At 47.7% G+C, this 27443-nt stretch overlaps 1 protein-coding gene across 2 annotated transcripts in view; it reads left to right on the top strand.

Annotated features, from left to right (window-relative positions):
- Nucleotides 1-3768: 3768 nt before the first annotated feature.
- The window catches only part of LOC143997818 (uncharacterized), a 34944-nt gene continuing 11269 nt past the window's right edge, over nucleotides 3769-27443 (top strand). Inside the window, exons 1-5 of one of the 2 annotated variants that reach the window (XM_077493636.1) lie at nucleotides 3769-4424; nucleotides 8227-8312; nucleotides 22078-22192; nucleotides 26265-26378; nucleotides 26770-26871. In XM_077493636.1, the coding sequence (XP_077349762.1) occupies nucleotides 22112-22192; nucleotides 26265-26378; nucleotides 26770-26871 (297 nt within the window). In that variant the 5' untranslated portion in view covers nucleotides 3769-4424; nucleotides 8227-8312; nucleotides 22078-22111. Of the gene's footprint in view, nucleotides 4425-5247; nucleotides 5604-8226; nucleotides 8313-22077; nucleotides 22193-26264; nucleotides 26379-26769; nucleotides 26872-27443 lie in introns of those variants that run through there. The other variant, XM_077493637.1, reaches the window with a different exon arrangement.

Raw genomic sequence — 27443 nt, 5'->3', positions numbered from 1 at the left:
TGCTCAGTTTGCACAGTTTGCACAGTTTGCTCAGTTTGCTCAGTTTGCACAGTTTGCTCAGTTTGCACAGTTTGCTCGGTTTGCACAGTTTGCTCAGTTTGCAAAGTTTGCTTAGTTTGCTCAGTTTGCACAGTTTGCTCAGTTTGCACAGTTTGCACAGTTTGCTCAGTTTGCACAGTTTGCACAGTTTGCTCAGTTTGCACAGTTTGCACAGTTTGCTCAGTTTGCACAGTTTGCTCAGTTTGCTCAGTTTGCACAGTTTTCACAGTTTGCTCAGTTTGCTCAGTTTGCTCAGTTTGCTCAGTTTGCTCAGTTTGCACAGTTTGCTCAGTTTGCACAGTTTGCTCAGTTTGCTCAGTTTGCACAGTTTGCTCAGTTTGCTCAGTTTGCACAGTTTGCTCAGTTTGCTCAGTTTGCACAGTTTGCTCAGTTTGCACAGTTTGCTCAGTTTGCTCAGTTTGCTCAGTTTGCACAGTTTGCTCAGTTTGCTCAGTTTGCACAGTTTGCTCAGTTTGCACAGTTTGCTCAGTTTGCACAGTTTGCTCAGTTTGCTCAGTTTGCACAGTTTGCTCAGTTTGCTCAGTTTGCTCAGTTTGCACGGTTTGCCCGGTTTGCACGGTTTGCACGGTTTGCTCGGTTTGCACGGTTTGCTCGGTTTGCTCGGTTTGCACGGTTTGCACGGTTTGCTCGGTTTGCACGGTTTGCGCGGTTTGCTCGGTTTGCACGGTTTGCTCGGTTTGCACGGTTTGCTCGGTTTGCACAGTTTGCTCAGTTTGCTCAGGTTGCTTAGTTTGCACAGTTTGCACAGTTTGCTCAGTTTGCTCAGGTTGCTCAGTTTGCTCAGGTTGCTCAGTTTGCACAGTTTGCTCGGTTTGCACAGTTTGCACAGTTTGCTCAGTTTGCAAAGTTTGCTCAGTTTGCTCAGTTTGCACAGTTTGCTCAGTTTGCACAGTTTGCACAGTTTGCTCAGTTTGCACAGTTTGCTCAGTTTGCTCAGTTTGCACAGTTTGCTTAGTTTGCACAGTTTGCACAGTTTGCACAGTTTGCTCAGTTTGCTCAGTTTGCACAGTTTGCACAGTTTGCTCAGTTTGCACAGTTTGCTCGGTTTGCTCGGTTTGCTCGGTTTGCACAGTTTGCACAGTTTGCTCAGTTTGCTCAGTTTGCACAGTTTGCACAGTTTGCTCAGTTTGCTCAGTTTGCACAGTTTGCTCAGTTTGCACAGTTTGCACAGTTTGCACAGTTTGCTCAGTTTGCTCAGTTTGCACAGTTTGCTCAGTTTGCAAAGTTTGCAAAGTTTGCTTAGTTTGCACAGTTTGCACAGTTTGCTCAGTTTGCTCAGTTTGCACAGTTTGCACAGTTTGCACAGTTTGCTCAGTTTGCACAGTTTGCTTAGTTTGCACAGTTTTCACAGTTTGCTCAGTTTGCTCAGCTTGCACAGTTTGCTCAGTTTGCTCAGTTTGCACAGTTTGCTCAGTGTGCTCAGTTTGCACAGTTTTCACAGTTTGCTCAGTTTGCTCAGTTTGCACAGTTTGCTCAGTTTGCTCAGTTTGCACAGTTTGCTCAGTTTGCACAGTTTGCTCAGTTTGCTCAGTTTGCACAGTTTGCTCAGTTTGTTCAGTTTGCTCAGTTTGCACGGTTTGCTCGGTTTGCACGGTTTGCTCGGTTTGCTCGGTTTGCACGGTTTGCACGGTTTGCTCAGTTTACACGGTTTGCTCAGTTTGCACAGTTTGCACAGTTAGCACAGTTTTCTCAGTTTGCACAGTTTGCTCAGTTTGCTCAGTTTGCTCAATTTGCACAGTTTGCTCAGTTTGCTCAGTTTGCTCAATTTGCACAGTTTGCTCAGTTTGCTCAGTTTGCATGGTTTGCACAGTTTGCTCAGTTTGCTCAGTTTGCACAGTTTGCTCAGTTTGCTCAGTTTGCACAGTTTGCTCAGTTTGCACAGTTTGCTCGGTTTGCTCGGTTTGCACGGTTTGCTCGGTTTGCACGGTTTGCACGGTTTGCTCGGTTTGCTCGGTTTGCACAGTTTGCTCAGTTTGCACAGTTTGCTCAGTTTGCTCAGTTTGCACAGTTTGCTCAGTTTGCTCAGTTTGCACAGTTTGCTCAGTTTGCACAGTTTGCTCAGTTTGCTCAGTTTGCTCAGTTTGCACAGTTTGCTCAGTTTGCTCAGTTTGCACAGTTTGCTCGGTTTGCTCGGTTTGCTCGGTTTGCTCGGTTTGCTCGGTTTGCTCGGTTTGCACGGTTTGCTCGGTTTGCACGGTTTGCTCGGTTTGCTCGGTTTGCTCGGCTTGCACGGTTTGCTCGGTTTGCACGGTTTGCTCGGTTTGCACGGTTTGCTCGGTTTGCTCGGTTTTCACGGTTTGCTCGGTTTGCTCGGCTTGCACGGTTTGCTCGGTTTGCACGGTTTGCTCGGTTTGCACGGTTTGCTAGGTTTGCTCGGTTTGCACGGTTTGCTCGGTTTGCACAGTTTGCTCAGTTTTCACAGTTTGCTCAGTTTGCTCAGTTTGCACAGTTTGCACAGTTTGCACAGTTTGCTCAGTTTGCTCAGTTTGCACAGTTTGCACAGTTTGCTCAGTTTGCACAGTTTGCTCAGTTTGCTCAGTTTGCTCAGTTTGCACAGTTTGCACAGTTTGCTCAGTTTGCTCAGTTTGCACAGTTTGCTCAGTTTGCTCAGTTTGCACAGTTTGCACAGTTTGCTCAGTTTGCTCAGTTTGCACAGTTTGCTCAGTTTGCACAGTTTGCTCAGTTTGCACAGTTTGCTCAGTTTGCACAGTTTGCACAGTTTACTCAGTTTGCTCAGTTTGCACAGTTTGCTCAGTTTGCACAGTTTGCACAGTTTACTCAGTTTGCACAGTTTGCACAGTTTGCACAGTTTGCTCAGTTTGCTCAGTTTGCTCAGTTTGCTGTTTGCACAGTTTGCTCAGTTTGCTCAGTTTGCACAGTTTACTCAGTTTGCTCAGTTTGCTCAGTGTGCTCAGTTTGCACAGTTTGCACAGTTTGCACAGTTTGCTCAGATTGCACAGTTTGCTGTTTACACAGTTTGCTCAGTTTGCACAGTTTGCTCAGTTTGCACAGTTTGCACAGTTTGCACAGTTTGCACAGTTTGCTCAGATTGCACAGTTTGCTGTTTACACAGTTTGCTCAGTTTGCACAGTTTGCTCAGTTTGCTTAGTTTGCTCAGTTTGCACAGTTTGCTCAGTTTGCTGTTTGCACAGTTTTCTCAGTTTGCACAGTTTGCTGTTTGCACAGTTTGCTCAGTTTGCACAGTTTGCTCAGTTTGCACAGTTTGCACAGTTTGCACAGTTTGCTCAGTTTGCACAGTTTGCTCAGGTTGCTCCATTTGGGCAGTTTGCAGGTTGCTCAGTTTGCACAGATTGCGCAGTTTGCACAATTTTCTCAGTTTTCACAGTTTGCAGATTGCTCAGCTTGCTCAGTTTACACAGTTTGGTCAGTTTGCAGTTTTCTCAGTTTGCACAGTTTGCAGTTTGCTCAGTTTGCACAGTTTACTCCATTTGGGCAGTTTGCAGCTTGCTCAGTTTGCTAAGTTTGCACAGTTTGGTCAATTTGCAGTTTTCTCAGTTTGCTCAGTTTACTCCATTTGGGCAGTTTGCAAGATTGCTCAGTTTGTGCAGTTTGCTCAGTTTGCTAAATTTACACAGTTTGCTCAGTTTGCACTGCGTTTTACAAACTGTACACATTGCAGCGCCCCCCAGTGGAGATATATCATGAAGAACACAGCGAAGAGCTCTGTTCGGAAAATGTTTAATTTGAAGCAGATTTTGTTGCTGTGTTTTCCAGGTCCAGTCACATGTGGGGAGTGACTCCGGATCTGTGTGTCAGTACGGGGTCAGCCAGTCCCTCCGGCAGACGGTCCATTATACGGTGAGTCAGTCTGAATCACTTCTCCGTCTGACATCACCAAGAAAAGTCTGCAGAGACCTCCGAGGAGCTTCACCGGGCAGAGCAGGAGCAGATCTGGATGTGATTGAGGAATCGAGAATACCCTACAAAGGACTGGAGACAGGACCTGTGCGGGACCCTGAGGTGGGAGATACTCTATAAGGGGCACTACACATATATATGGGAGAAGATATTCTATACTGACCCCCTCGGGACAGCCAGAGAGAGGAGAATATACTTTATACCCAATGATAACCTCTCAGGAGGACCACAGAGAAGATAACACCATATATAATCTATACTGAACCTCAAGGAGGGATACGGAGAAGATAACATCCTATATAGTCTATACTGGACTCTAAGAGGAAAAGCAGAGAATATAATACCCTATATAATCCATATAGGAATTTAGGGAGGAGATAACACCTCGGAGAACATAATACCCTATATAAGCTATACTGGACTTCAAAAAGGAGCTAACACCCTGTATAATCCATATTGGACTTCAAAGGAGGGACACAGAGAAGGTAACACTCTATGTAATCTATACTGAACCTATAGGAGAGATACAGTGAAAGTAACACCCTATATAATCTATAGGGGTGCCATAGGAGGGGTACAGAGAACGTAACACCCTATATAATCTATAGTGGATCTATAGGAGGGATACTGAGGTGGTAACACCCTATATAAGTTATACTGCACCTATAGAAGGGATATGGAGAAAGTAATACTCTATATAATCTATAGTGGACCTATATGACAGATACAAAGAAGGTAACACCCTATATAATCTATACTGGACCTATAGAAGAAGGTAACATCCTATATAACCTTTTGCTGGACCTATAGGAGGAGATAACACCCTATATAAGTTATACTGGACCTATAGGAGGGATACGGAGAAAGTAATACCCTATAAAATCTATAGTGGACTTATAGGACAGATATGGAGAAGGTAAAACCCTATATAATCTATGCTGAACCTATAGGAAAAGATAACAATCTATATTACCTTTGCTGGACCTATAGGTGGAGATAACACCCTATATAAGTTATACTGGACCTATAGGAGGAGATAACACTCTGTAGGCCTTATATATGTTATACTGGACCTATAGGAGGTATACAGAGAAGGTAACAACCTATATAATCTATGCTGGACATATAGGAGGAGATAACACCCTATACACATTATACTGGTCCTATAGGAAGGATATGGAGCAGGAAACACCCTATATAAATTATACTGGTAATATAGGAGGAGATAACACCCTATATAAGTTATATGGGACCTATAGGATGGATACAGAGAAGGTAACACCCTATATAATGTATGCTGGACCTATAGGAGGAGATAACACCCTATATAAGTTATAGTGGTCCTATAGGAGGGATTTGGAGAAGGTAACACCCTATATAACTTATACTGGTCCTATAGGAGGAGATAACACCCTATATAAGTTATACGGGACCTATAGGAGGGATTCGGAGAAGGTAACACCCTATATAATCTATGCTGGACCTATAGGAGGAGCTCAGAAGGATTTGCAGCTGGCAGGGCTGTCTGGTCACCCCTGGACCACATTTCTGGGTTGCCAAAGATCCGTCTGTATGTCCCGAGTGTTCTGCCAACTCCAACACAACATTTCCGACTTCCAGAGAGACAACAGACAAGGATCCAGTGAGAGGAGACCCTCCGTCAGGTAATACCCCCAATATACAGACCACAGAGCCCCCATTATATAACCTATAGCTCCACAGGAATATCAGCCCCATCATCTGCTAACAACTAGGTGTGGGGGGGACTAAAGAACATTATACCAAATCCTCCATTTACAGGCTACAGGCCCCTATTATATAACCTATAGACCAGGACAAGAATATATTGCCTGTTGGTGGGGGGGGGGGGGGGTGAAGAATATTATTGGGAAGTATCACACCCCCAATATATAGACTAGATAGATACTATTATATGACCTATAGAATCATGACAGGATTATAGAGTCAGTTGGGGGAGGGGAGGTGAAGAATTGTATGGGGGGGGGGGGGGATATCTCGGACAATATATTATAGATGAGTGATGCTCCTATGTCGGCCTTTTCTGGATCTCCTCCTTCCCTCCACGTTTCTCCACCTTGTTACTGTCAGAATAATTCTTCTCGGATAACCAATGTAAGGATCATGTACTCTAATATCACTTGGGGCAGCAACAGTGCAGTCCTTGTCCACAGCAACCAATCACTTTCCTATTTTTACTTCCCATTAAGGAATAAAAAAAAAAATGAAACCTGATTGGCTGGTAAAGGCTCCACTTTTGCTCCATTTTTCTTTCTTCCACTTTCAGCATTCCGTGGTCAGACGTGGCCGGAGTCCCAATTATTAATAATGATACAGAGGGAAGGAATCCAAAATCACGATGATAGTGATGATGATGATGATGATGATGATGATGATGATAGTGATGATGATGATGATGATAGTGATGATGATGATGATGATGATGATAGTGATGATGATGATAGTGATGATGATAGTGATGATGATGATAGTGATGATAATGATGATGATAGTGATGATAGTGATGATGATGATGATGATAGTGATGATGATGATGATGATGTTTGGCAAATATCACAGTGATCCGTTCTTCTCTCTTGTGTGCCATATACAATGTGTTGGATCTCATGGGATTCTCTATATACAGTTTCTAATGCTGACGATGGAGAAGGGTCTGGGGGTCCCAGTATTCTAGTAGATGATCGGTTCAGCAATAGCATGCAATGCCAAGCTGCAGCAAGCAATACCGGCAGATTATTGGCATGCATCAAAAAGGGGATATATTCCAGAGATAAAACTATAATCCTGCCATTTTATAAAACTCGGCTATGAGGGATGAAGACCTCAGTTATGGGGGGATGGAGGACCTTACTTATGGTGGCTGGAGGACCCCAGTTATGGGGGATGAAGGAGCCTAGATATGGGGGGATGGAGGATCTCAGTTGTGGTGGATGGAGGACCCCAATTATGGGGGGATGGAGGATCTCAGTTGTGGTGGATGGAGGACCCCAATTATGGGGGATGGAGGAGCTTAATTATGGGGGATTGGAGGAGCTTAGTTATGAAGGCTGGAAGACCTCAGTTATGGGGGATGGAGGAGCTTCGTTTTGGGGGGATGGAGGACCTCAGTTATGGGGGATGGAGGAGCTTAGTTAAGGGGGGTGGAAGACCTCAGTTATGGGGGCTAGAAGACCTCTGTTATGGGGGATAGGGGGCCTCACTTATGGGGGATGGAGGACCTCAGTTATGAAGGCTGGAAGACCTCAGTTATGGGGGATGGAGGACCTCATTTATGGGAGCTAGAAGTTTTAGTGAATGGAGGACCTCAGTTATGAAGGCTGGAAGACCTCAGTTATGCGGAATGGAGGACCTCAGTTATGGGGATGGAGGGCCTTGTTTATGGGGGAGGAAGGACTTCAGTTATGAAGGATGGAGGACCTCAGTTATGGATGCTGGAGGACTTCAGTTGTGGGGATGGAGGACCTCAGTAATGGGGGAAGGAGGACTGCAGTTATGAGGGCTGGAAAACCTCAGTTATGGGGGATAGAGGACTTCATTTATGGGGTCTGGAAGACCTCAGTTATGGGGATTGGAAGACCTCCGTTATAGGGGGCTAGAAGATCTTATTTATAAGGGATGGAGGACCTCAGTTATGGGGGATCGATTATCTCAGTTATGGGGGCTAGAAGAACTCAGTTATAGTGAATGGAGGACCTCAGTTATGGGGGAGGGAAAACTTCAGTTATGAAGGTTTGGAGAACCTCAGTTATGGATGCTGGAGGACTTCAGTTATGGGGGTTGGATGACCTCAGTAATAGGGGGTGGGGACCTCAGTTATGAGGGCTAGAAGACCTCAGCTATGGGGGATGTAAGACCTCAGCTATGGGGGATGTAAGACCTCAGCTATGGGGGCTGGAAGACCTCAGTTATGGGGGATGGAGGATCTCAGCTATGGGGATTGGACGACTTCTGTTATGAGGGGTGGAGGATCTCAGTTATGAGGGATGGAGGATCTCAGTTATGAGGGATGGAGGATCTCAGCTATGGGGGTTGGACGACTTCTGTTATGAGGGGTGGAGGATCTCAGTTATGGGCGCTGGTATGGCTCCCCAGCGTTCAGTTCTCAGCCCACATTGACCCTGCCCAGAGCTCAGTCACATGGTCATTGGATATTCATATAGCTGACTCTGCCTGTCTCCACCCAGAATCTCTGTATTCTCTATATATCAGAATTCTACTGAATATTTATATTCCTCTGCTCTGTTCCAGGTATCTGACACTCTGAAGTATCGTAGGGATCATTTATTGTAGGGATCGCCAACCATCCTTTCCAGAACAATCCAGGGAGCAGACAGGTGAGAGATCATTTCATAGTGTGACGGTCAACCTGTGACCCTTTCATGTTTATGTGCCCTCAAAACCCAACAGTCTGTAGTTGGAGCACTGATGTGTAATGCGCTATAAGCACTGATCCCTACTAGTGCTATGCAACATGACCCCAGTCTGCAGCACATCCACAGTCTCCAACCAAACCTTCAACATATCCAGAGCCTCCAACCAAATCTGTAACTTATCCATAGTACCCAACCAAACCTTCAACATACCCACAGCCTCCAACCAAACCTTCAACATATCCAGAGCCTCCAACCAAACCTTCAACATATCTACAGTCTCCAACCAAATCTGTAACTTATCCATAGTACCAACCAAACTTTCAACATATCCAAAGTCTCCAATCAAACCTGCAGCATATCCATAGTCCTAACCACACTTTCAACATATCCAGAGCCTCCAACCAAATCTGTAACTTATCCACAGTCCCCAACCAAACCTTCAACATATCCACAGTCCCCAACCAAACCTTCAACATATCCACAGTCCTCAACCAAACCTGCAGCACATCCACAGTCCCCAACCAAACCTTCAACATATCCACAGTCCTCAACCAAACCTTCAGCATATCCACAATCCCCAACCAAACCTTCAACATATCCACAGTCCTCAACCAAACCTTCAGCATATCCACAGTCTCCAACCAAACCTTCAGCATATCCACAGTCTCCAACCAAACCTTCAGCATATCCACAATCCCCAACCAAACCTTCAACATATCCACAGTCCCCAACCAAACCTTCAGCATATCCACAGTCCTCAACCAAACCTTCAACATATCCACAGTTCCCAACCAAACCTTCAACATATCCACAGTCCCCAACCAAACCTTCAGCATATCCACAATCCCCAACCAAACCTTCAACATATCCACAGTCCCCAACCAAACCTTCAACATATCCACAGTCCCCAACCAAACCTTCAACATATCCAGAGCCTCCAACCAAATCTGTAACTTATCCATAGTACCCAACCAAACCTTCAACATACCCACAGCCTCCAACCAAACCTTCAACATATCCAGAGCCTCCAACCAAACCTTCAACATATCCAGAGCCTCCAACCAAACCTTCAACATATCTACAGTCTCCAACCAAATCTGTAACTTATCCATAGTACCAACCAAACTTTCAACATATCCAAAGTCTCCAATCAAACCTGCAGCATATCCATAGTCCTAACCACACTTTCAACATATCCAGAGCCTCCAACCAAATCTGTAACTTATCCACAGTCCCCAACCAAACCTTCAACATATCCACAGTCTCCAACCAAACCTTCAACATATCCACAGTCCCCAACCAAACCTTCAACATATCCACAGTCCCCAACCAAACCTTCAACATATCCACAGTCCCCAACCAAACCTTCAACATATCCACAGTCCTCAACCAAACCTTCAACATATCCACAGTCCTCAACCAAACCTTCAGCATATCCACAATCCCCAACCAAACCTTCAACATATCCACAGTCCCCAACCAAACCTTCAACATATCCAGAGCCTCCAACCAAATCTGTAACTTATCCATAGTACCCAACCAAACCTTCAACATATCCACAGTCTCCAACCAAACCTTCAACATATCCACAGTCCTCAACCAAACCTGCAGCACATCCACAGTCCTCAACCAAACCTGCAGCACATCCACAGTCCCCAACAAAACCTTCAGCACATCCGCAGTCCCCAACTAAACCTGCAGCACATCCACAGTCCTCAACCAAACCTTCAGCACATCCACAGTCCCCAACCAAACCTTCAACATATCCACAGTCCTCAACCAAACCTTCAGCATATCCACAGTCCCCAACCAAACCTTCGGCACATCCACAGTCTCCAACTAAACCTGCAGCACATCCACAGTCCTCAACCAAACCTTCAGCATATCCACAGTCCCAAACCAAACCTTCAACATATCCACAGTCCTCAACCAAACCTTCAGCATATCCACAGTCCCCAATCAAACCTTCAACATATCCACAGTCCCCAACCAAACCTTCAGCACATCCACAGTCCCCAACCAAACCTTCAACATATCCACAGTCCTCAACCAAACCTTCAGCATATCCACAGTCCCCAACCAAACCTTCGGCACATCCACAGTCTCCAACTAAACCTGCAGCACATCCACAGTCCCCAACCAAACCTTCGGCACATCCACAGTCTCCAACTAAACCTTCAGCACATCCACAGTCCTCAACCAAACCTTCAACATATCCACAGTCCTCAACCAAACCTTCAGCATATCCACAGTCCCCAACCAAACCTTCAACATATCCACAGTCCTCAACCAAACCTTCAGCACATCCACAGTCTCCAACCAAACCTGCAGCACATCCACAGTCTCCAACTAAACCTGCAGCACATCCACAGTCCTCAACCAAACCTTCAACATATTCACAGTCCCCAACCAAACCTGCAGCATATCCACAGTCTCCAACCAAACCTTCAACATATCCACAGTGTCCAATCAAACTTACAGCATATCCACAGTCCCAAGCAAACCTTCAACATATCCACAGTCCTCAACCAAACCTTCAACATATCCGCAGTCTCCAACCAAACCTTCAACATATCCGCAGTTTCCAACCAAACCTTCAACATATCCACAGTCCTCAACCAAACCTTCAGCAAATCCACAGTCTCCAACTAAACCTTCAACATATCCACAGTCCCCAACCAAACCTTCAACATATCCACAGTCCCCAACCAAACCTGCAGCATATCCACAGTCCCAAACCAAACCTTCAACATATCCACAGTCCTCAACCAAACCTTCAGCAAATCCACAGTCTCCAACCAAACCTTCAACATATCCACAGTCCCCAACTAAACCTTCAACATATCCACAGTCTCCAACTAAACCTTCAACATATCCACAGTCCTCAACCAAACCTTCAACATATCCACAGTCTCCAACCAAACCTTCAACATATCCACAGTCCCCAACCAAACCTTCAACATATCCACAGTCCCCAACCAAACCTTCAACATATCCACAGTCCCCAACCAAACCTTCAACATATCCACAGTCCCCAACCAAACCTGCAGCATATCCACAGTCTCCAACCAAACCTTCAACATATCCACAGTGTCCAATCAAACTTACAGCATATCCACAGTCCCAAGCAAACCTTCAACATATCCACAGTCCTCAACCAAACCTTCAACATATCCGCAGTCTCCAACCAAACCTTCAACATATCCGCAGTTTCCAACCAAACCTTCAACATATCCACAGTCCTCAACCAAACCTGCAGCATATCCACAGTCCCAAACCAAACCTTCAACATATCCACAGTCCCCAACCAAACCTGCAGCATATCCACAGTCCCAAACCAAACCTTCAACATATCCACAGTCCTCAACCAAACCTTCAGCAAATCCACAGTCTCCAACCAAACCTTCAACATATCCACAGTCCCCAACTAAACCTTCAACATATCCACAGTCTCCAACTAAACCTTCAACATATCCACAGTCCTCAACCAAACCTTCAACATATCCACAGTCCCCAACCAAACCTTCAACATATCCACAGTCCCCAACCAAACCTTCAACATATCCACAGTCCCAAACCAAACCTTCAACATATCCACAGTCCCCAACCAAACCTTCAACATATCCACAGTCCCCAACCAAACCTGCAGCACATCCACAGTCCCAAACCAAACCTTCAACATATCCACAGTCCTCAACCAAACCTTCAGCAAATCCACAGTCCTCAACCAAACCTTCAACATATCCACAGTCCTCAACCAAACCTTCAGCAAATCCACAGTCTCCAACCAAACCTTCAACATATCCACAGTCCCCAACTAAACCTTCAACATATCCACAGTCTCCAACTAAACCTTCAACATATCCACAGTCCCAAACCAAACCTTTAACATATCCACAGTCCTCAACCAAACCTTCAACATATCCACAGTCCCAAACCAAACCTTCAACATATCCACAGTCCCCAACCAAACCTTCAACATATCCACAGTCCTCAACCAAACCTTCAACATATCCACAGTCCCAAACCAAACCTTCAACATATCCACAGTCCCCAACCAAACCTGCAGCATATCCACAGTCCCAAACCAAACCTTCAACATATCCACAGTCTCTGACCAAACCTTCAACATATCCACAGTCTCCAACCAAACCTGCAGCACATCCACAGTCCTCAACCAAACCTTCAGCATATCCACAGTCTCCAACCAAATCTGCAGCACATCCACAGTCTCTGACCATCATTATCTATAGCATGGGTGTTCTCTCTAGAATTGCATACACTGAGTATTATGTGTGGCCCTTTGGTGATGCCAGGGACTACCGTTGAGTGGTCTGTGCCTTATAGGTTGGCAACCACTGAGCTAATATATAGAGAATTTTCATATTTTATTCATCCTGAGAACTCCTGGAACAGATGTAGCTGAAAGGACACAACAATCGTCCATTCATCACCCCCGGGGGGGGGGGGGGGGGGCCTCTCCTGCCGTCTCAGCAGAATGTTGATGGTCTTCATCCAGCCGGATCTCACCTGGCCATAGGAAGTGGTCGGGGTGACATATCAGCGATCTGTAATAGACAGGAAATTTCCCGGACAAGTGACGCTTTCTGATTCATAGACATTTCTAAACGCTGATCATAAGTCGAGTATTTCAACATTTGGCCGTCAGCAAATTCCTCCGAAATCCGACTAACCAAAAACATACAGAAGGTAGCAGGCTCATTACCGGTCCCGGCCAAATATAACTTTGTGTATGTTATAAAACCACAGAGACGGGAGAGGAGGGAACCAGAGAGAGGAGAAAACATTCCCAGAACGATCGAGGAGAGAATAACAGAACCGAGCGAGGAGTGACATGAGATATGTATGGAGAGGAGAACGATCGAGGAGAGAAGCATTGTCCATGGGGCCACCCACATTGTCCATTCCCCACATCTTGTCATGTTACAACCAGAAACATAAATGTATTTTATTGGGATTTTATGTGATGGAGCAACACAAAGTGTCTCATAATTGTGAAGTGGAAGGAAAATGATAAAGGATACAAATAAATATGTGAAAAGTGTGGGGGAGGGGCATTTGTATGGCGCCCCCTTTACTCTGATACCCCAACTAAAATCTAGAGGAACCAATTGCCTTCAGAAGTCTCCTAATTAGTAAATAGAGTCCACCTGTGTGTCATTTAATCTCAGTATAAATACAGCTGTTCTGTGAAGCCCTCAGAGGTTTGTTAGAGAACCTTAGTGAACAAACAGCATCATGAAGGCCAAGGAACACACCAGACAGGTCAGGGATGAAGTTGTGGAGAAGTATAAAGCAGGGTTCGGTTATAAATAAAATCTCCCAAGCTTTGAACATCTCACGGAGCTCTGTTCAATCCATCATCGGAAAATGGAAAGAGTATGGCACAACCGCAAACCTACCAAGACACGGCCGTCCACCTAAACTGACCGGGCCGGGCAAGGAGAGCATTCATCAGAGAAGAGCCAAGAGGTCCATGGTAACTCTGGAGGAGCTGCAGAGATCCACAGCTCAGGGGGGAGAATCTGTCCACAGGACAACTATTAGTCGTCTCTCCACAAATCTGCCCTTTATGGAAGAGTGACAAGAAGAAAGACATTGGAGGAAGAAAGTCATAAGAAGTCCTGTTTGTAGTTTGTGAGAAGCCATGTGGGGGAGGGGGCAGCAAACATGTGGAAGAAGGTGATCTGGTCAGAGGAGACCAAAATTCTACTTTATGGCCTAAAAGTAAATCGCTATGTGTGGGGGAAACTAACACCGCCCATCCCCCGAACACACCATCCCCGCCGTGAGACATGGTGGTGGCAGCATCATGTGGTGGGGATGGTTTTCTTCAGCAGGGACAGGGAAGCTGCTCAGAGTTGATGGGAAGATGGATGGAGACAAATACAGGACAATCTTAGAAGAAAACCTATTGGAGTCGGCAGAAGACTTGAGACCGGGGCGGAGGTTCCCCTTCCAGCAGGACAACGACCCGAAACATCCAGCCAGAGCTACAATGGAATGGTTTACATCAAAGCATATTCATGTGTTAGAATGGCCCAGTCACAGTCCAGACCTAAATCCCATTGAGAATCTGTGGCCAGACTTGAAAATTGCTGATCACAGACGCTCTCCATCCAATCTGACAGAGCTTGAGATATTTTACAAAGAAGAAGAATGGGCAGAAATGTCCTCTCTAGATGTGCAAAGCTGGTAGAGACACCCCCAAAAAGACTTGTAGAGAAAGGGGGTTCTACAAAGTATTGACTCCGGGGGGCGCCATACAAATGCCCCTCCCCCACACTTTTCACATATCCACAGTCCATGAGAAATTGTGGGGAATTTCAAGGGGAATTTCAAGTGCCACCTACCAGTGCCCATCAGTGCCATCTTATCAGTGCCCATCAGTACCGCCTTAAAGAGGAGCGCCACCTGCAGAAAAATATTAAAAGTCAGTAGCTACAAATACTGCAGCTGCTGACTTTTAATAAATGGACACTTACCTGTCCCGGGGTCCAGCGATGTCGGCGGCAGATGAGGAGCGATCGCTCATCTCTCAGCTGCCCCCGCCGCCATCCTCTGTCAGGAAATCGGGAAGTGAAGCGTTGCGGCTTCACTGCCCGGTTCCCTACTGCGCATGCGCGAGTCACGCTGTGTTAATATATAGCCCTCCTAAGGAGGTGGTCCCTCTCAGACCCAACCCACTTACCGGAGTGGCCCCGCCCAGGCCCCACCTCTGATTAAATGGGGACCACCCATGCAGAGCCCCTGATCCCTCTAGTGAATGCCGTATGGAATGAATGCTGACATTGGGGTGACCCTGCAATCCGGGGGGGGGGCACAGCATGAGGTCTGTCCCAGAAAATCGGGAACGATCGTCTTCTATGGGAACAGACGCAGAATTATCATCCCTATCCGGGGGAGGGCAATCTTCATCATGGCGGTCCGCAGGATTCTGGGCGGGGGAGGGGAGTTCGGATAGCTGCTGATCATCTCCTTTCTATTTCTTCTCTGAGCGGTGCAGGCGGAGGGTCTTGGCCGGCGTTCCGCTTATATCAACCGCAATTGGCTCTTTTTTCCGAGAGTCCCGGAAATTCCAGCCGGAAATATTTGTGGATGAAATTCTCCAATTACAAAGAATTCTGAGGAATGAAGATAATTCTGTGCGGAGAGATTCACCGAGACCACTCATTTCTGTGACACCCCAGGAGGACCCCTCCCCCCCATCACTGACATCACCCCCCATCACTGATATCACCCCCCATCACTGATATCACCCCCCATCACTGACATCCCCCCGTCACTGACATCACCCCCCATCACTGACATCACCCCCCGCCACTGACATCACCCCCCCGTCACTGACATCACCCCCCATCACTGATATCACCCCCCATCACTGCTGACATCACCCCCCATCACTGATATCACCCCCCATCACTGACATCACCCCCCCATCACTGACATCACCTCCCACTACTGACATCACCCCCCATCACTGACATCACCCCCCGTAACTGACATCACCCCCCACCACTGCTGACATCACCCCCCATCACTGACATCACCCCCCCATCACTGACATCAACCCCCACCACTGACATCACCCCCCATCACTGATATCACCCCCCATCACTGACATCACCCCCCCATCACTGACATCACCCCCCACCACTGACATCACCCCCCATCACTGACATCACCCCCCGTAACTGACATCACCCCCCCACCACTGCTGACATCACCCCCCATCACTGACATCACCCCCCCATCACTGACATCACCCCCCACCACTGACATCACCCCCCGTAACTGACATCACCCCCCCACCACTGCTGACATCACCCCCCATCACTGACATCACCCCCCCATCACTGACATCAACCCCCACCACTGCTGACATCACCCCCCACCACTGCTGACATCACCCCCCATCACTGACATCACCCCCCGTAACTGACATCACCCCCCCACCACTGCTGACATCACCCCCCATCACTGACATCACCCCCCCATCACTGACATCAACCCCCACCACTGCTGACATCACCCCCCACCACTGCTGACATCACCCCCCATCACTGACATCACCCCCCATCACTGACATCACCCCCCCACCACTGCTGACATCACCCCCCATCACTGACATCACCCCCCCATCACTGACATCACCCCCCCACCACTGCTGACATCACCCCCATCACTGACATCACCCCCCGTCACTGACATCACCCCCCATCACTGACATCACCCCGTCACTGACATCACCCCCCGTCACTGACATCACCCCACGTCACTGACATCACCCCCCTACCACTGCTGACATCACCCCCCATCACTGACATCACCCCCCATCACTGACATCACCCCCCATCACTGACATCACCCCCCATCACTGACATCACCCCCCTACCACTGCTGACATCACCCCCCATCACTGACATCACCCCCCATCACTGACATCACCCCCCATCACTGACATCACCCTCCGTAACTGACATCACCCCCCGTCACTGACATCACTGAAGCTCTACTTATTATCCCCGATATTATTTCCATCTCTGGCCCCCCTCCCTACATAATGACATTTTTGAATAAAGTCTTTGAATTTGCATTACATGTCTTATTGTAGATGTGATCCCCTCTGTGCTTCTCTATACAATGCAGGCAGATCATGGCTGGTGGGAGGGGCCAGAAGGGGGCGGTACATACAGTGCCTTGAAAAAGTATTCATACCCCTTGAAATTCCCCACATTTTGTTACAACCAAAACCATAAATGCATTTTATTGGTATTTTATGTGATGGACCAACACAAAGTGTCACATAATTGTGAAGTGGAAGGAAAATGATAAATGATACAAATAAATATGTGAAAAGTGTGGGGGGGAGGGGGATTTGTATGGCGCCCCCCGGAGTCAATACTTTGTAGAACCCCCTTTCTCTACAAGTCTTTTTGGGGGTGTCTCTACCAGCTTTGCCCATCTAGAGAGGACATTTCTGCCCATTCTTCTTCTTTGTAAAATATCTCAAGCTCTGTCAGATTGGATGGAGAGCGTCTGTGATCAGCAATTTTCAAGTCTGGCCACAGATTCTCAATGGGATTTAGGTCTGGGCTGTGACTGGGCCATTCTAACACATGAATATGCTTTGATGTAAACCATTCCATTGTAGCTCTGGCTGGATGTTTCGGGTCGTTGTCCTGCTGGAAGGGGAACCTCCGCCCCGGTCTCAAGTCTTTTGCCGACTCTAACAGGTTTTCTTCTAAGATTGTCCTGTATTTGTCTCCATCCATCTTCCCATCACCTCTGACCAGTATCCCTGTCCCTGCTGAAGAAAACCATCCCCACCACATGATGCTGCCACCACCATGTCTCACGGTGGGGATGGTGTGTTCGGGGGATGGGCAGTGTTAGTTTTCCCCACACATAGCGTTTTGCTTTTAGGCCATAAAGTTGAATTTTGGTCTCCTCTGACCAGATCACCTTCTTCCACATGTTTGCTGCCCCCTCCCCCACATGGCTTCTCACAAACTACAAACAGGACTTCTTATGACTTTCTTCCTCCAATGTCTTTCTTCTTGTCACTCCTCCATAAAGGGCAGATTTGTGGAGAGACGACTAATAATTGTCCTGTGGACAGATTCTCCCCCCTGAGCTGTGGATCTCTGCAGCTCCTCCAGAGTTACCATGGACCTCTTGGCTCTTCTCTGATGAATGCTCTCCTTGCCCGGCTCGGTCAGTTTAGGTGGACGGCCATGTCTTGGTAGGTTTGCAGTTGTGCCATACTCTTTCCATTTTCCGATGATGGATTGAACAGAGCTCCGTGAGATGGTCAAAGCTTGGGAGATTTTATTATAACCCAACCCTGCTTTATACTTCTCCACAACTTTATCCCCGACCTGTCTGGTGTGTTCCTTGGCCTTCATGATGCTGTTTGTTCAGTAAGGTTCTCTAACAAACCTCTGAGGGCTTCACAGAACAGCTGTATTTATACTGAGATTAAATGACACACAGGTGGACTCTATTTACTGATTAGGTGACTTCTGAAGGCGATTGGTTCCACTAGATTTTAGTTGGGGGTATCAGAGTAAAGGGGGCGCCATACAAATGCCCCTCCCCCCACACTTTTCACATATTTATTTGTATCATTTATCATTTTCCTTCCACTTCACAATTATGTGACACTTTGTGTTGGTCCATCACATAAAATCCCCAATAAAATACATTTATTTTTTTGGTTGTAACATGACAAAAATGTGGGGAATGTCGAGGGGTATGAATACTTTTTCCAGGCTCTGTATCTTCCTGAAATGATCACCGCCCCCTTCCTCAGGACTCCTCCCCAGAGGACACTCCTCTGAAGAGCCACAATGCAAGCAGTGGGAGGAGTTATGGAAATACAAAATGCCTTGATGGGTGGGTATCAGTGTAGAGAAGTGGGCGTTCCCAGACAGGCTGTATTTGCATAGGTAACGCCCCCATTTGTGATGCTGAGCCTCCATCATGCAGTGTCAGGACTGGGTCACCTGGAGCTCGGGGCGAACATGCCAAACTGCACCCCCCCCCAGATGTATGAAAATTGTGTGTCAGCGTGATTACCCCCTAAGCATAAATTCCCCCTCCTGCCAGGACAATCCACCCCCCTACTGAAATTCCCCCTCCCAGTAAAAATCTTTGTTCCTTCCCCATGCCCCCCCCATCTCAAATCCTCCCTCTCTTCAAATCCCCCCCTTCCCAAAAATAAATAAATATCTCCTCATAGCACAATTTCTCTACCCCTCAAATACTCATTCTCTCCTCCCAACACAAACCCCCCCCCCCCTCCAAAAAAAAAGAATTCCCCACCTAGCACCAATCCCCTCCCCCTTTACCATATCACCACTTCTAGTACAAACACCCCAAATCCACCCTCCCAACACAAATCCCCCCCACATTTCCCCTCCTAGCACAAATACACCCTGAACATCCCTACTCCTAGCACCCCCCCCCCCCAAAAAAAAAAAAAAGATTTTCCCTCCCCAGTACCAATCCCCTCCCCCTCTACCATATCACCACTTCTAGAACAAACACCCCAAATCCCCCCTCCCAACACAAATCCTCTTGCCACAATGATACAATGCTACACAGACACAATGATATAATGATACACAGACACAACGATACAATGCTACACAGACAGAATGATACAATGCTACACAGACACAACAATACAATGCTACACAGACAGAATGATACAATGCTACACAGACATAATGATACAATGCTACACAGACACAACAATACAATGCTACACAGACAGAATGATACAATGCTACACAGACATAATGATACAATGCTACACAGACAGAATGATACAATGCTACACAGACATAATGATACAATGCTACACAGACAGAATGATACAATGCTACACAGACATAATGATACAATGCTACACAGACACAACAATACAATGCTACACAGACATAATGATACAATGCTACACAGACAGAATGATACAATGCTACACAGACATAATGATACAATGCTACACAGACACAACAATACAATGCTACACAGACAGAATGATACAATGCTACACAGACATAATGATACAATGCTACACAGACACAACAATACAATGCTACACAGACAGAATGATACAATGCTACACAGACATAATGATACAATGCTACATAGACACAACAATACAATGCTACACAGACAGAATGATACAATGCTACACAGACATAATGATACAATGCTACACAGACAGAATGATACAATGCTACACAGACATAATGATACAATGCTACACAGACACAACAATACAATGCTACACAGACAGAATGATACAATGCTACACAGACATAATGATACAATGCTACACAGACACAACAATACAATGATACACAGACACAACAATACAATGCTACACAGACAGAATGATACAATGCTACACAGACATAATGATACAATGCTACACAGACACAACAATACAATGCTACACAGACAGAATGATACAATGCTACACAGACATAATGATACAATGCTACATAGACACAACAATACAATGCTACACAGACAGAATGATACAATGCTACACAGACATAATGATACAATGCTACACAGACAGAATGATACAATGCTACACAGACATAATGATACAATGCTACACAGACACAATGATACAATGCTACATAGACACAACAATACAATGCTACACAGACAGAATGATACAATGCTACACAGACATAATGATACAATGCTACATAGACACAACAATACAATGCTACACAGACAGAATGATACAATGCTACACAGACACAATGATAAAATGCTACACAGACATAATGATACAATGCTACATAGACACAACAATACAATGCTACACAGACAGAATGATACAATGCTACACAGACACAATGATAAAATGCTACACAGACAGAATGATACAATTCTACACAGACAGAATGATACAATGCTACACAGACATAATGATACAATGCTACATAGACACAACAATACAATGCTACACAGACAGAATGATACAATGCTACACAGACACAATGATAAAATGCTACACAGACAGAATGATACAATGCTACACAGACACAACAATACAATGCTACACAGACATAATGATACAATGCTACACAGACATAATGATACAAAGCTACACAGACATAATGATACAATGCTACACAGACATAATGATACAATGCTACACAGACATAATGATACAATGCTACACAGACATAATGATACAATGCTACACAGACACAACGATACAATGCTACACAGACACAATGATACATCACACAGTGATGTTGGTTACATTTGTGTTTGGACAATTGGAAACTTTTTCATTTTGTTGCTGTTTTTATTTTTATCTCGCTCACTTGTGGGAATGGATAAAGTGGAGCAATGTACCCCTGTACTCACCCCGACACACCTAATATTCCCCGGGATGGGGGTACGATGAACGTTCCGGGGTTCAGTTTGAGGGACGTTTTCTGAACAGTTAAGAAAAAGTTCAGAAATTGTGAATGTTCTCCAAACCTCATTGAGCCCTGCAAATCATTTTGCCTGTTCTCAAGGTTAATAGGCAAGGGACATGGAGGGACATGAGAGGTGGGGCATGGGGCGGACATGAGGGGGACATGGGGGTGGGACATGAGGGGGACATGGGGGTGCGACATGAGGGGGACATGGGGGGACATGGGGGGCATGGGGGAGTGGAACATGAGGGGGCCATGGGGGGGACATGGGGAGGACATGGGGGGAGGGGGACATGGGGGGGCATGGGGGGAGGGGGACATGGGGGGCTTGGCACTGTAAAAATGGAAAATTCCTTTAAATAGCAGGCGTGTGAAGAGGTCCCTCTGTAGGATGTACAACCTTCTACACATCTCTGACATTTACCAAGAATAAAATACCATTGGAATGGCTGGTAAAGTTCCCGGCCTCCTCATCCTGCTGGGTGTTCAGCTGTATCAGACCCCCCATGCAGAATAGGGGTCCGGTATGGATTGTAAGGGGGTCTCATGCAAACAATAATACATTGTGTCCAGTCTCATGCAATCATGATTGTGTAGATCAATCGTCTATGGTGGGGTGGGTTGGGGGGGGGGGAGTAATGGGCACTGCGGCAGAGAGAATTGGGAGGTTCAGAGCTCGGTGTCGGAGTTCCACACTTTGGGGTCTCCCAGTAACTTGTCACCCCCCCCCCCCCCCCGTCCAGGCAGAACACAAGCAAATTTCGGAGCAAAGTCGATATGAGAATGGCGGCGTTCCTGGCGGTGGCGCTGGTTGTCCTGAGTGTCATCGGAGAGGTGGAGAGTTCCAGAGACAAAGCGGTGAGGGAAAAATCTTCTACAATTAATGATTTTTTATGGGGGTGTGGTGTGTATGAAGTGGGGTACAGAGCGCCCCCTGCTTGTTGTGTGTATGAAGTGGGGTATAGAGCACCCCCTGCTTGTTGTGTGTATGAAGTGGGGTATAGAGCACCCCCTGCTTGTTGTGTGTATGAAGTGGGGTACAGAGCGCCCCCTGCTTGTTGTGTGTATGAAGTGGGGTACAGAGCGCCCCCTGCATGTTGTGTGTATGAAGTGGGGTACAGAGCGCCCCCTGCTTGTCGTGTGTATGAAGTGGGGTACAAAGCGCCCCCTGCTTGTCGTGTGTATGAAGTGGGGTATGGAGCGCCCCCTGTTTTCTGTGTGTATGAAGTGGGGTACAGAGCACCCCCTGCTTGTTGTGTGTATGAAGTGGGGTACAGAGCGCCCCCTGCTTGTTGTGTGTATGAAGTGGGGTACAGAGCGCCCCCTGCTTGCTGTGTGTATGAAGTTGGGTACAAAGCGCCCCCTGCTTGTCATGTGTATGAAGTGGGGTATGGAGCGCCCCCTGTTTTCTGTGTGTATGAAGTGGGGTATGGAGCGCCCCCTGTTTTCTGTGTGTATGAAGTGGGGTACAGAGCGCCCCCTACTTGCTGTGTGTATGAAGTGGGGTATGGAGCATCCCCCTGCTTGTTGTGGGTATGAAGTGGGGTACAGTGCGCCCCCTATTTACTGTGTGTATGAAGTGGGGTACAGAGCGCTCCCTGTTTACTGTGTGTATGAAGTGGGGTACAGTGCGCCCCCTGTTTACTGTGTGTATGAAGTGGGGTACAGAGCGCCCCCTGTTTGCTGTGTGTATGAAGTGGGGTTTGGAGCATCCCCTGTTTTCTGTGTGTATGAAGTGGGGTACAGAGCGCCCCCTGTTTGCTGTGTGTATGAAGTGGGGTTTGGAGTGTCCCCTGTTTTCTGTGTGTATGAAGTGGGGTACAGAGCGCCCCCTGTTTGCTGTGTGTATGAAGTGGGGTTTGGGATGTGCCCCCTGTTTTCTGTGTGTATGAAGTGGGGTATGGAGCGTCCCCTACTTGCCGTGTGTATGAAGTGGGGTACAGAGTGCCCCCTGTTTTCTGTGGGTATGAAGTGGGGTACAGAGCGCCCCCTGCTTGCTGTGTGTATGAAGTGGGGTACAGAGCGCCCCCTGCTTGTTGTGTGTATGAAGTGGGGTACAGAGCGCCCTCTGCTTGTTGTGTGTATGAAGTGGGGTATGGAGCGCCCCCTGCTTGTTGTGTGTATGAAGTGGGGTATAGAGCGCCCCCTGCTTGTTGTGTGTATGAAGTGGGGTACAGAGCGCCCCCTGCTTGTTGTGTGTATGAAGTGGGGTACAGAGCGCCCCCTGCTTGCTGTGTGTATGAAGTTGGGTACAAAGCGCCCCCTGCTTGTCATGTGTATGAAGTGGGGTATGGAGCGCCCCCTGTTTTCTGTGTGTATGAAGTGGGGTATGGAGCGCCCCCTGTTTTCTGTGTGTATGAAGTGGAGTACAGAGCGCCCCCTACTTGCTGTGTGTATGAAGTGGGGTATGGAGCATCCCCCTGCTTGTTGTGGGTATGAAGTGGGGTACAGTGCGCCCCCTATTTACTGTGTGTATGAAGTGGGGTACAGAGCGCTCCCTGTTTACTGTGTGTATGAAGTGGGGTACAAAGCACCCCCTGTTTACTGTGTGTATGAAGTGGGGTACAGTGCGCCCCCTGTTTACTGTGTGTATGAAGTGGGGTACAGAGCGCCCCCTGTTTGCTGTGTGTATGAAGTGGGGTTTGGAGCATCCCCTGTTTTCTGTGTGTATGAAGTGGGGTACAGAGCGCCCCCTGTTTGCTGTGTGTATGAAGTGGGGTTTGGAGTGTCCCCTGTTTTCTGTGTGTATGAAGTGGGGTACAGTGCGCCCCCTGTTTGCTGTGTGTATGAAGTGGGGTTTGGGATGTGCCCCCTGTTTTCTGTGTGTATGAAGTGGGGTATGGAGCGTCCCCTACTTGCCGTGTGTATGAAGTGGGGTACAGAGTGCCCCCTGTTTTCTGTGGGTATGAAGTGGGGTACAGAGCGCCCCCTGCTTGCTGTGTGTATGAAGTGGGGTACAGAGCGCCCCCTGCTTGTTGTGTGTATGAAGTGGGGTACAGAGCGCCCCCTGCTTGTTGTGTGTATGAAGTGGGGTATGGAGCGTCCCCTACTTGCCGTGTGTATGAAGTGGGGTACAGAGTGCCCCCTGTTTTCTGTGGGTATGAAGTGGGGTACAGAGCGCCCCCTGCTTGCTGTGTGTATGAAGTGGGGTACAGAGCGCCCCCTGATTGTTGTGTGTATGAAGTGGGGTACAGAGCACCCCCTGCTTGTCGTGTGTATGAAGTGGGGTACAAAGCGCCCCCTGCTTGTCGTGTGTATGAAGTGGGGTATGGAGCGCCCCCTGTTTTCTGTGTGTATGAAGTGGGGTATGGAGCGCCCCCTGTTTTCTGTGTGTATGAAGTGGGGTACAGAGCACCCCCTGCTTGTTGTGTGTATGAAGTGGGGTATAGAGCGCCCCCTGCTTGTTGTGTGTATGAAGTGGAGTATAGAGCGCCCCCTGCTTGTTGTGTGTATGAAGTGGGGTACAGAGCGCCCCCTGCTTGTTGTGTATATGAAGTGGGGTACAGAGCGCCCCCTGCTTGTTGTGTGTATGAAGTGGGGTACAGAGCACCCCCTGCTTGTCGTGTGTATGAAGTGGGGTACAAAGCGCCCCCTGCTTGTCGCGTGTATGAAGTGGGGTATGGAGCGCCCCCTGTTTTCTGTGTGTATGAAGTGGGGTATGGAGCGCCCCCTGTTTTCTGTGTGTATGAAGTGGGGTACAGAGCACCCCCTGCTTGTTGTGTGTATGAAGTGGGGTATAGAGCGCCCCCTGCTTGTTGTGTGTATGAAGTGGAGTATAGAGCGCCCCCTGCTTGTTGTGTGTATGAAGTGGGGTACAGAGCGCCCCCTGCTTGTTGTGTGTATGAAGTGGGGTACAGAGCGCCCCCTGCTTGCTGTGTGTATGAAGTTGGGTACAAAGCGCCCCCTGCTTGTCATGTGTATGAAGTGGGGTATGGAGCGCCCCCTGTTTTCTGTGTGTATGAAGTGGGGTATGGAGCGCCCCCTGTTTTCTGTGTGTATGAAGTGGGGTACAGAGCGCCCCCTACTTGCTGTGTGTATGAAGTGGGGTATGGAGCGTCCCCCTGCTTGTTGTGGGTATGAAGTGGGGTACAGTGCGCCCCCTATTTACTGTGTGTATGAAGTGGGGTACAGATCACCCCCTGTTTACTGTGTGTATGAAGTGGGGTACAGAGCGCCCCCTGTTTACTGTGTGTATGAAGTGGGGTACAGAGCACCCCCTGTTTACTGTGTGTATGAAGTGGGGTACAGAGCGCCCCCTGTTTGCTGTGTGTATGAAGTGGGGTTTGGAGCATCCCCTGTTTTCTGTGTGTATGAAGTGGGGTACAGTGCGCCCCCTGTTTGCTGTGTGTATGAAGTGGGGTTTGGAGCATCCCCTGTTTTCTGTGTGTATGAAGTGGGGTACAGTGCGCCCCCTGTTTGCTGTGTGTATGAAGTGGGGTTTGGAGTGTCCCCTGTTTTCTGGGTGTATGAAGTGGGGTACAGAGCGTCCCCTGTTTTCTGTGTGTATGAAGTGGGGTTTGGAGTGTCCCCTGTTTTCTGGGTGTATGAAGTGGGGTATGGAGCGTCCCCTACTTGCCGTGTGTATGAAGTGGGGTACAGAGTGCCCCCTGTTTTCTGTGTGTATGAAGTGGGGTACAGAGCGCCCCCTGCTTGCTGTGTGTATGAAGTGGGGTATGGCGCACCCCCTGTTTGTTGTGTGTATGAAGTGGGGTATGGCGCACCCCCTGTTTGTTGTGTGTATGAAGTGGGGTATGGAGTGCCCCCTGTTTTCTGTGTGTATGAAGTGGGGTACAGAGCGCCCCCTGCTTGCCGTGGTGGCATTTGAACCTTTATTTGCTCCTCATTGTCCTCATACAGAGATGATCTTCCTCTTATATCTCCTCTCCTCAGGTTTATGTCTCTTCACATTCTCTCTGTTCATGTCCTGTAGGTGCGGAGCTCCGCCCCTGCGGACCCCATGAGGAGGCGGGGTCTTGTGACTCAGCGGGGGCGGAAGAAGACAATCTGGTCCTATAATCCCGGACACCGATCCCTGGCCTTCCTGGTAAGAGCGCCATCTAGTGGTGAAAATTGGGGCGACACCCCAATAGTTTGGTCATGACAATATGAACTCTGATTTACGGGGGGGAGGGGGGGTATGACATGAACCCCTCCAGGACTACATATCCCCCGGTAATTTGTTCATCCTTCATTTGTTGATCCTGCCAGCAGTTCTGTTACTTCCCACTTCCTGTAACAGGGTGACAACACAGTGAAATCACACAGCAATGTTGTCACCCTGAGTGAGGACAGGAAATAAGGAATCCATCAAGGAATTCATATACTGAATATTATAATTTCCCCCTACAGATCCCAGAATATAAGATTTACTATAGGGGGTCCCTAATACCCCGGAATGGTGTCACCGCGTCATCTTATTTCTGTGTTTTGCTCAGGTTGCTGGAGAAGTAGAAGTGGTTTCCCCTCCCCCGGGGGAAGCGGTGACCGGAGTGGAGTATCGATGCCTCGGCTGCTGCGGAGAGAGAGCACCATTTGGGGTAAATTGCCCATGTGGGGGGGGGGGGGACATGGAATATATCCATTTACAAGTTACCAATACCAGGGGCAGATACTACGGGGTCACTGGGGACAGCACAGGGTCCCAGTCCTCAGTGTACCAGCAGAGGGTAATATACCCATACCAGGGGCAGATACTACAGAGACAGCACAGGGTCCCAGTCCTCCGTGTACCAGTAGAGGGTGATATACCCATACCAGGGGCAGACAATACGGGGACAGCACAGGGTCCCAGTCCTCCATGTACCAGTAGAGGTTGATATACCCATACCAGGGGCAGATACTACGGGGACAGCACAGGGTCCCAGTCCTTGGTGTACCAGCAGAGGGTAATATACCTATACCAGGGGCAGATAATACGGGGACAGCATAGGGTCCCAGTCCTCGGTGTACCAGTAGAGGGTGATATACCTATACCAGGGGCAGATACTATAGTGTCACCGGGAACAGCACAGGGTCCCAGTCGTCAGTGTACCAGCAGAGGGTAATATACCTATACCAGGGGCAGATAATACGGGAACAGCACAGGGTCCCAGTCCTCAGTGTACCAGCA

The sequence above is a fragment of the Lithobates pipiens genome, unplaced genomic scaffold (assembly GCF_037356315.1).
Source record: "Lithobates pipiens isolate NorthernLeopardFrog02 unplaced genomic scaffold, aLitPip1_a1.2 Scaffold_19, whole genome shotgun sequence".
NCBI classification, from domain to species: Eukaryota; Metazoa; Chordata; class Amphibia; order Anura; family Ranidae; genus Lithobates; species Lithobates pipiens.
This window is presented reverse-complemented; position numbering and strand designations above follow the sequence as displayed.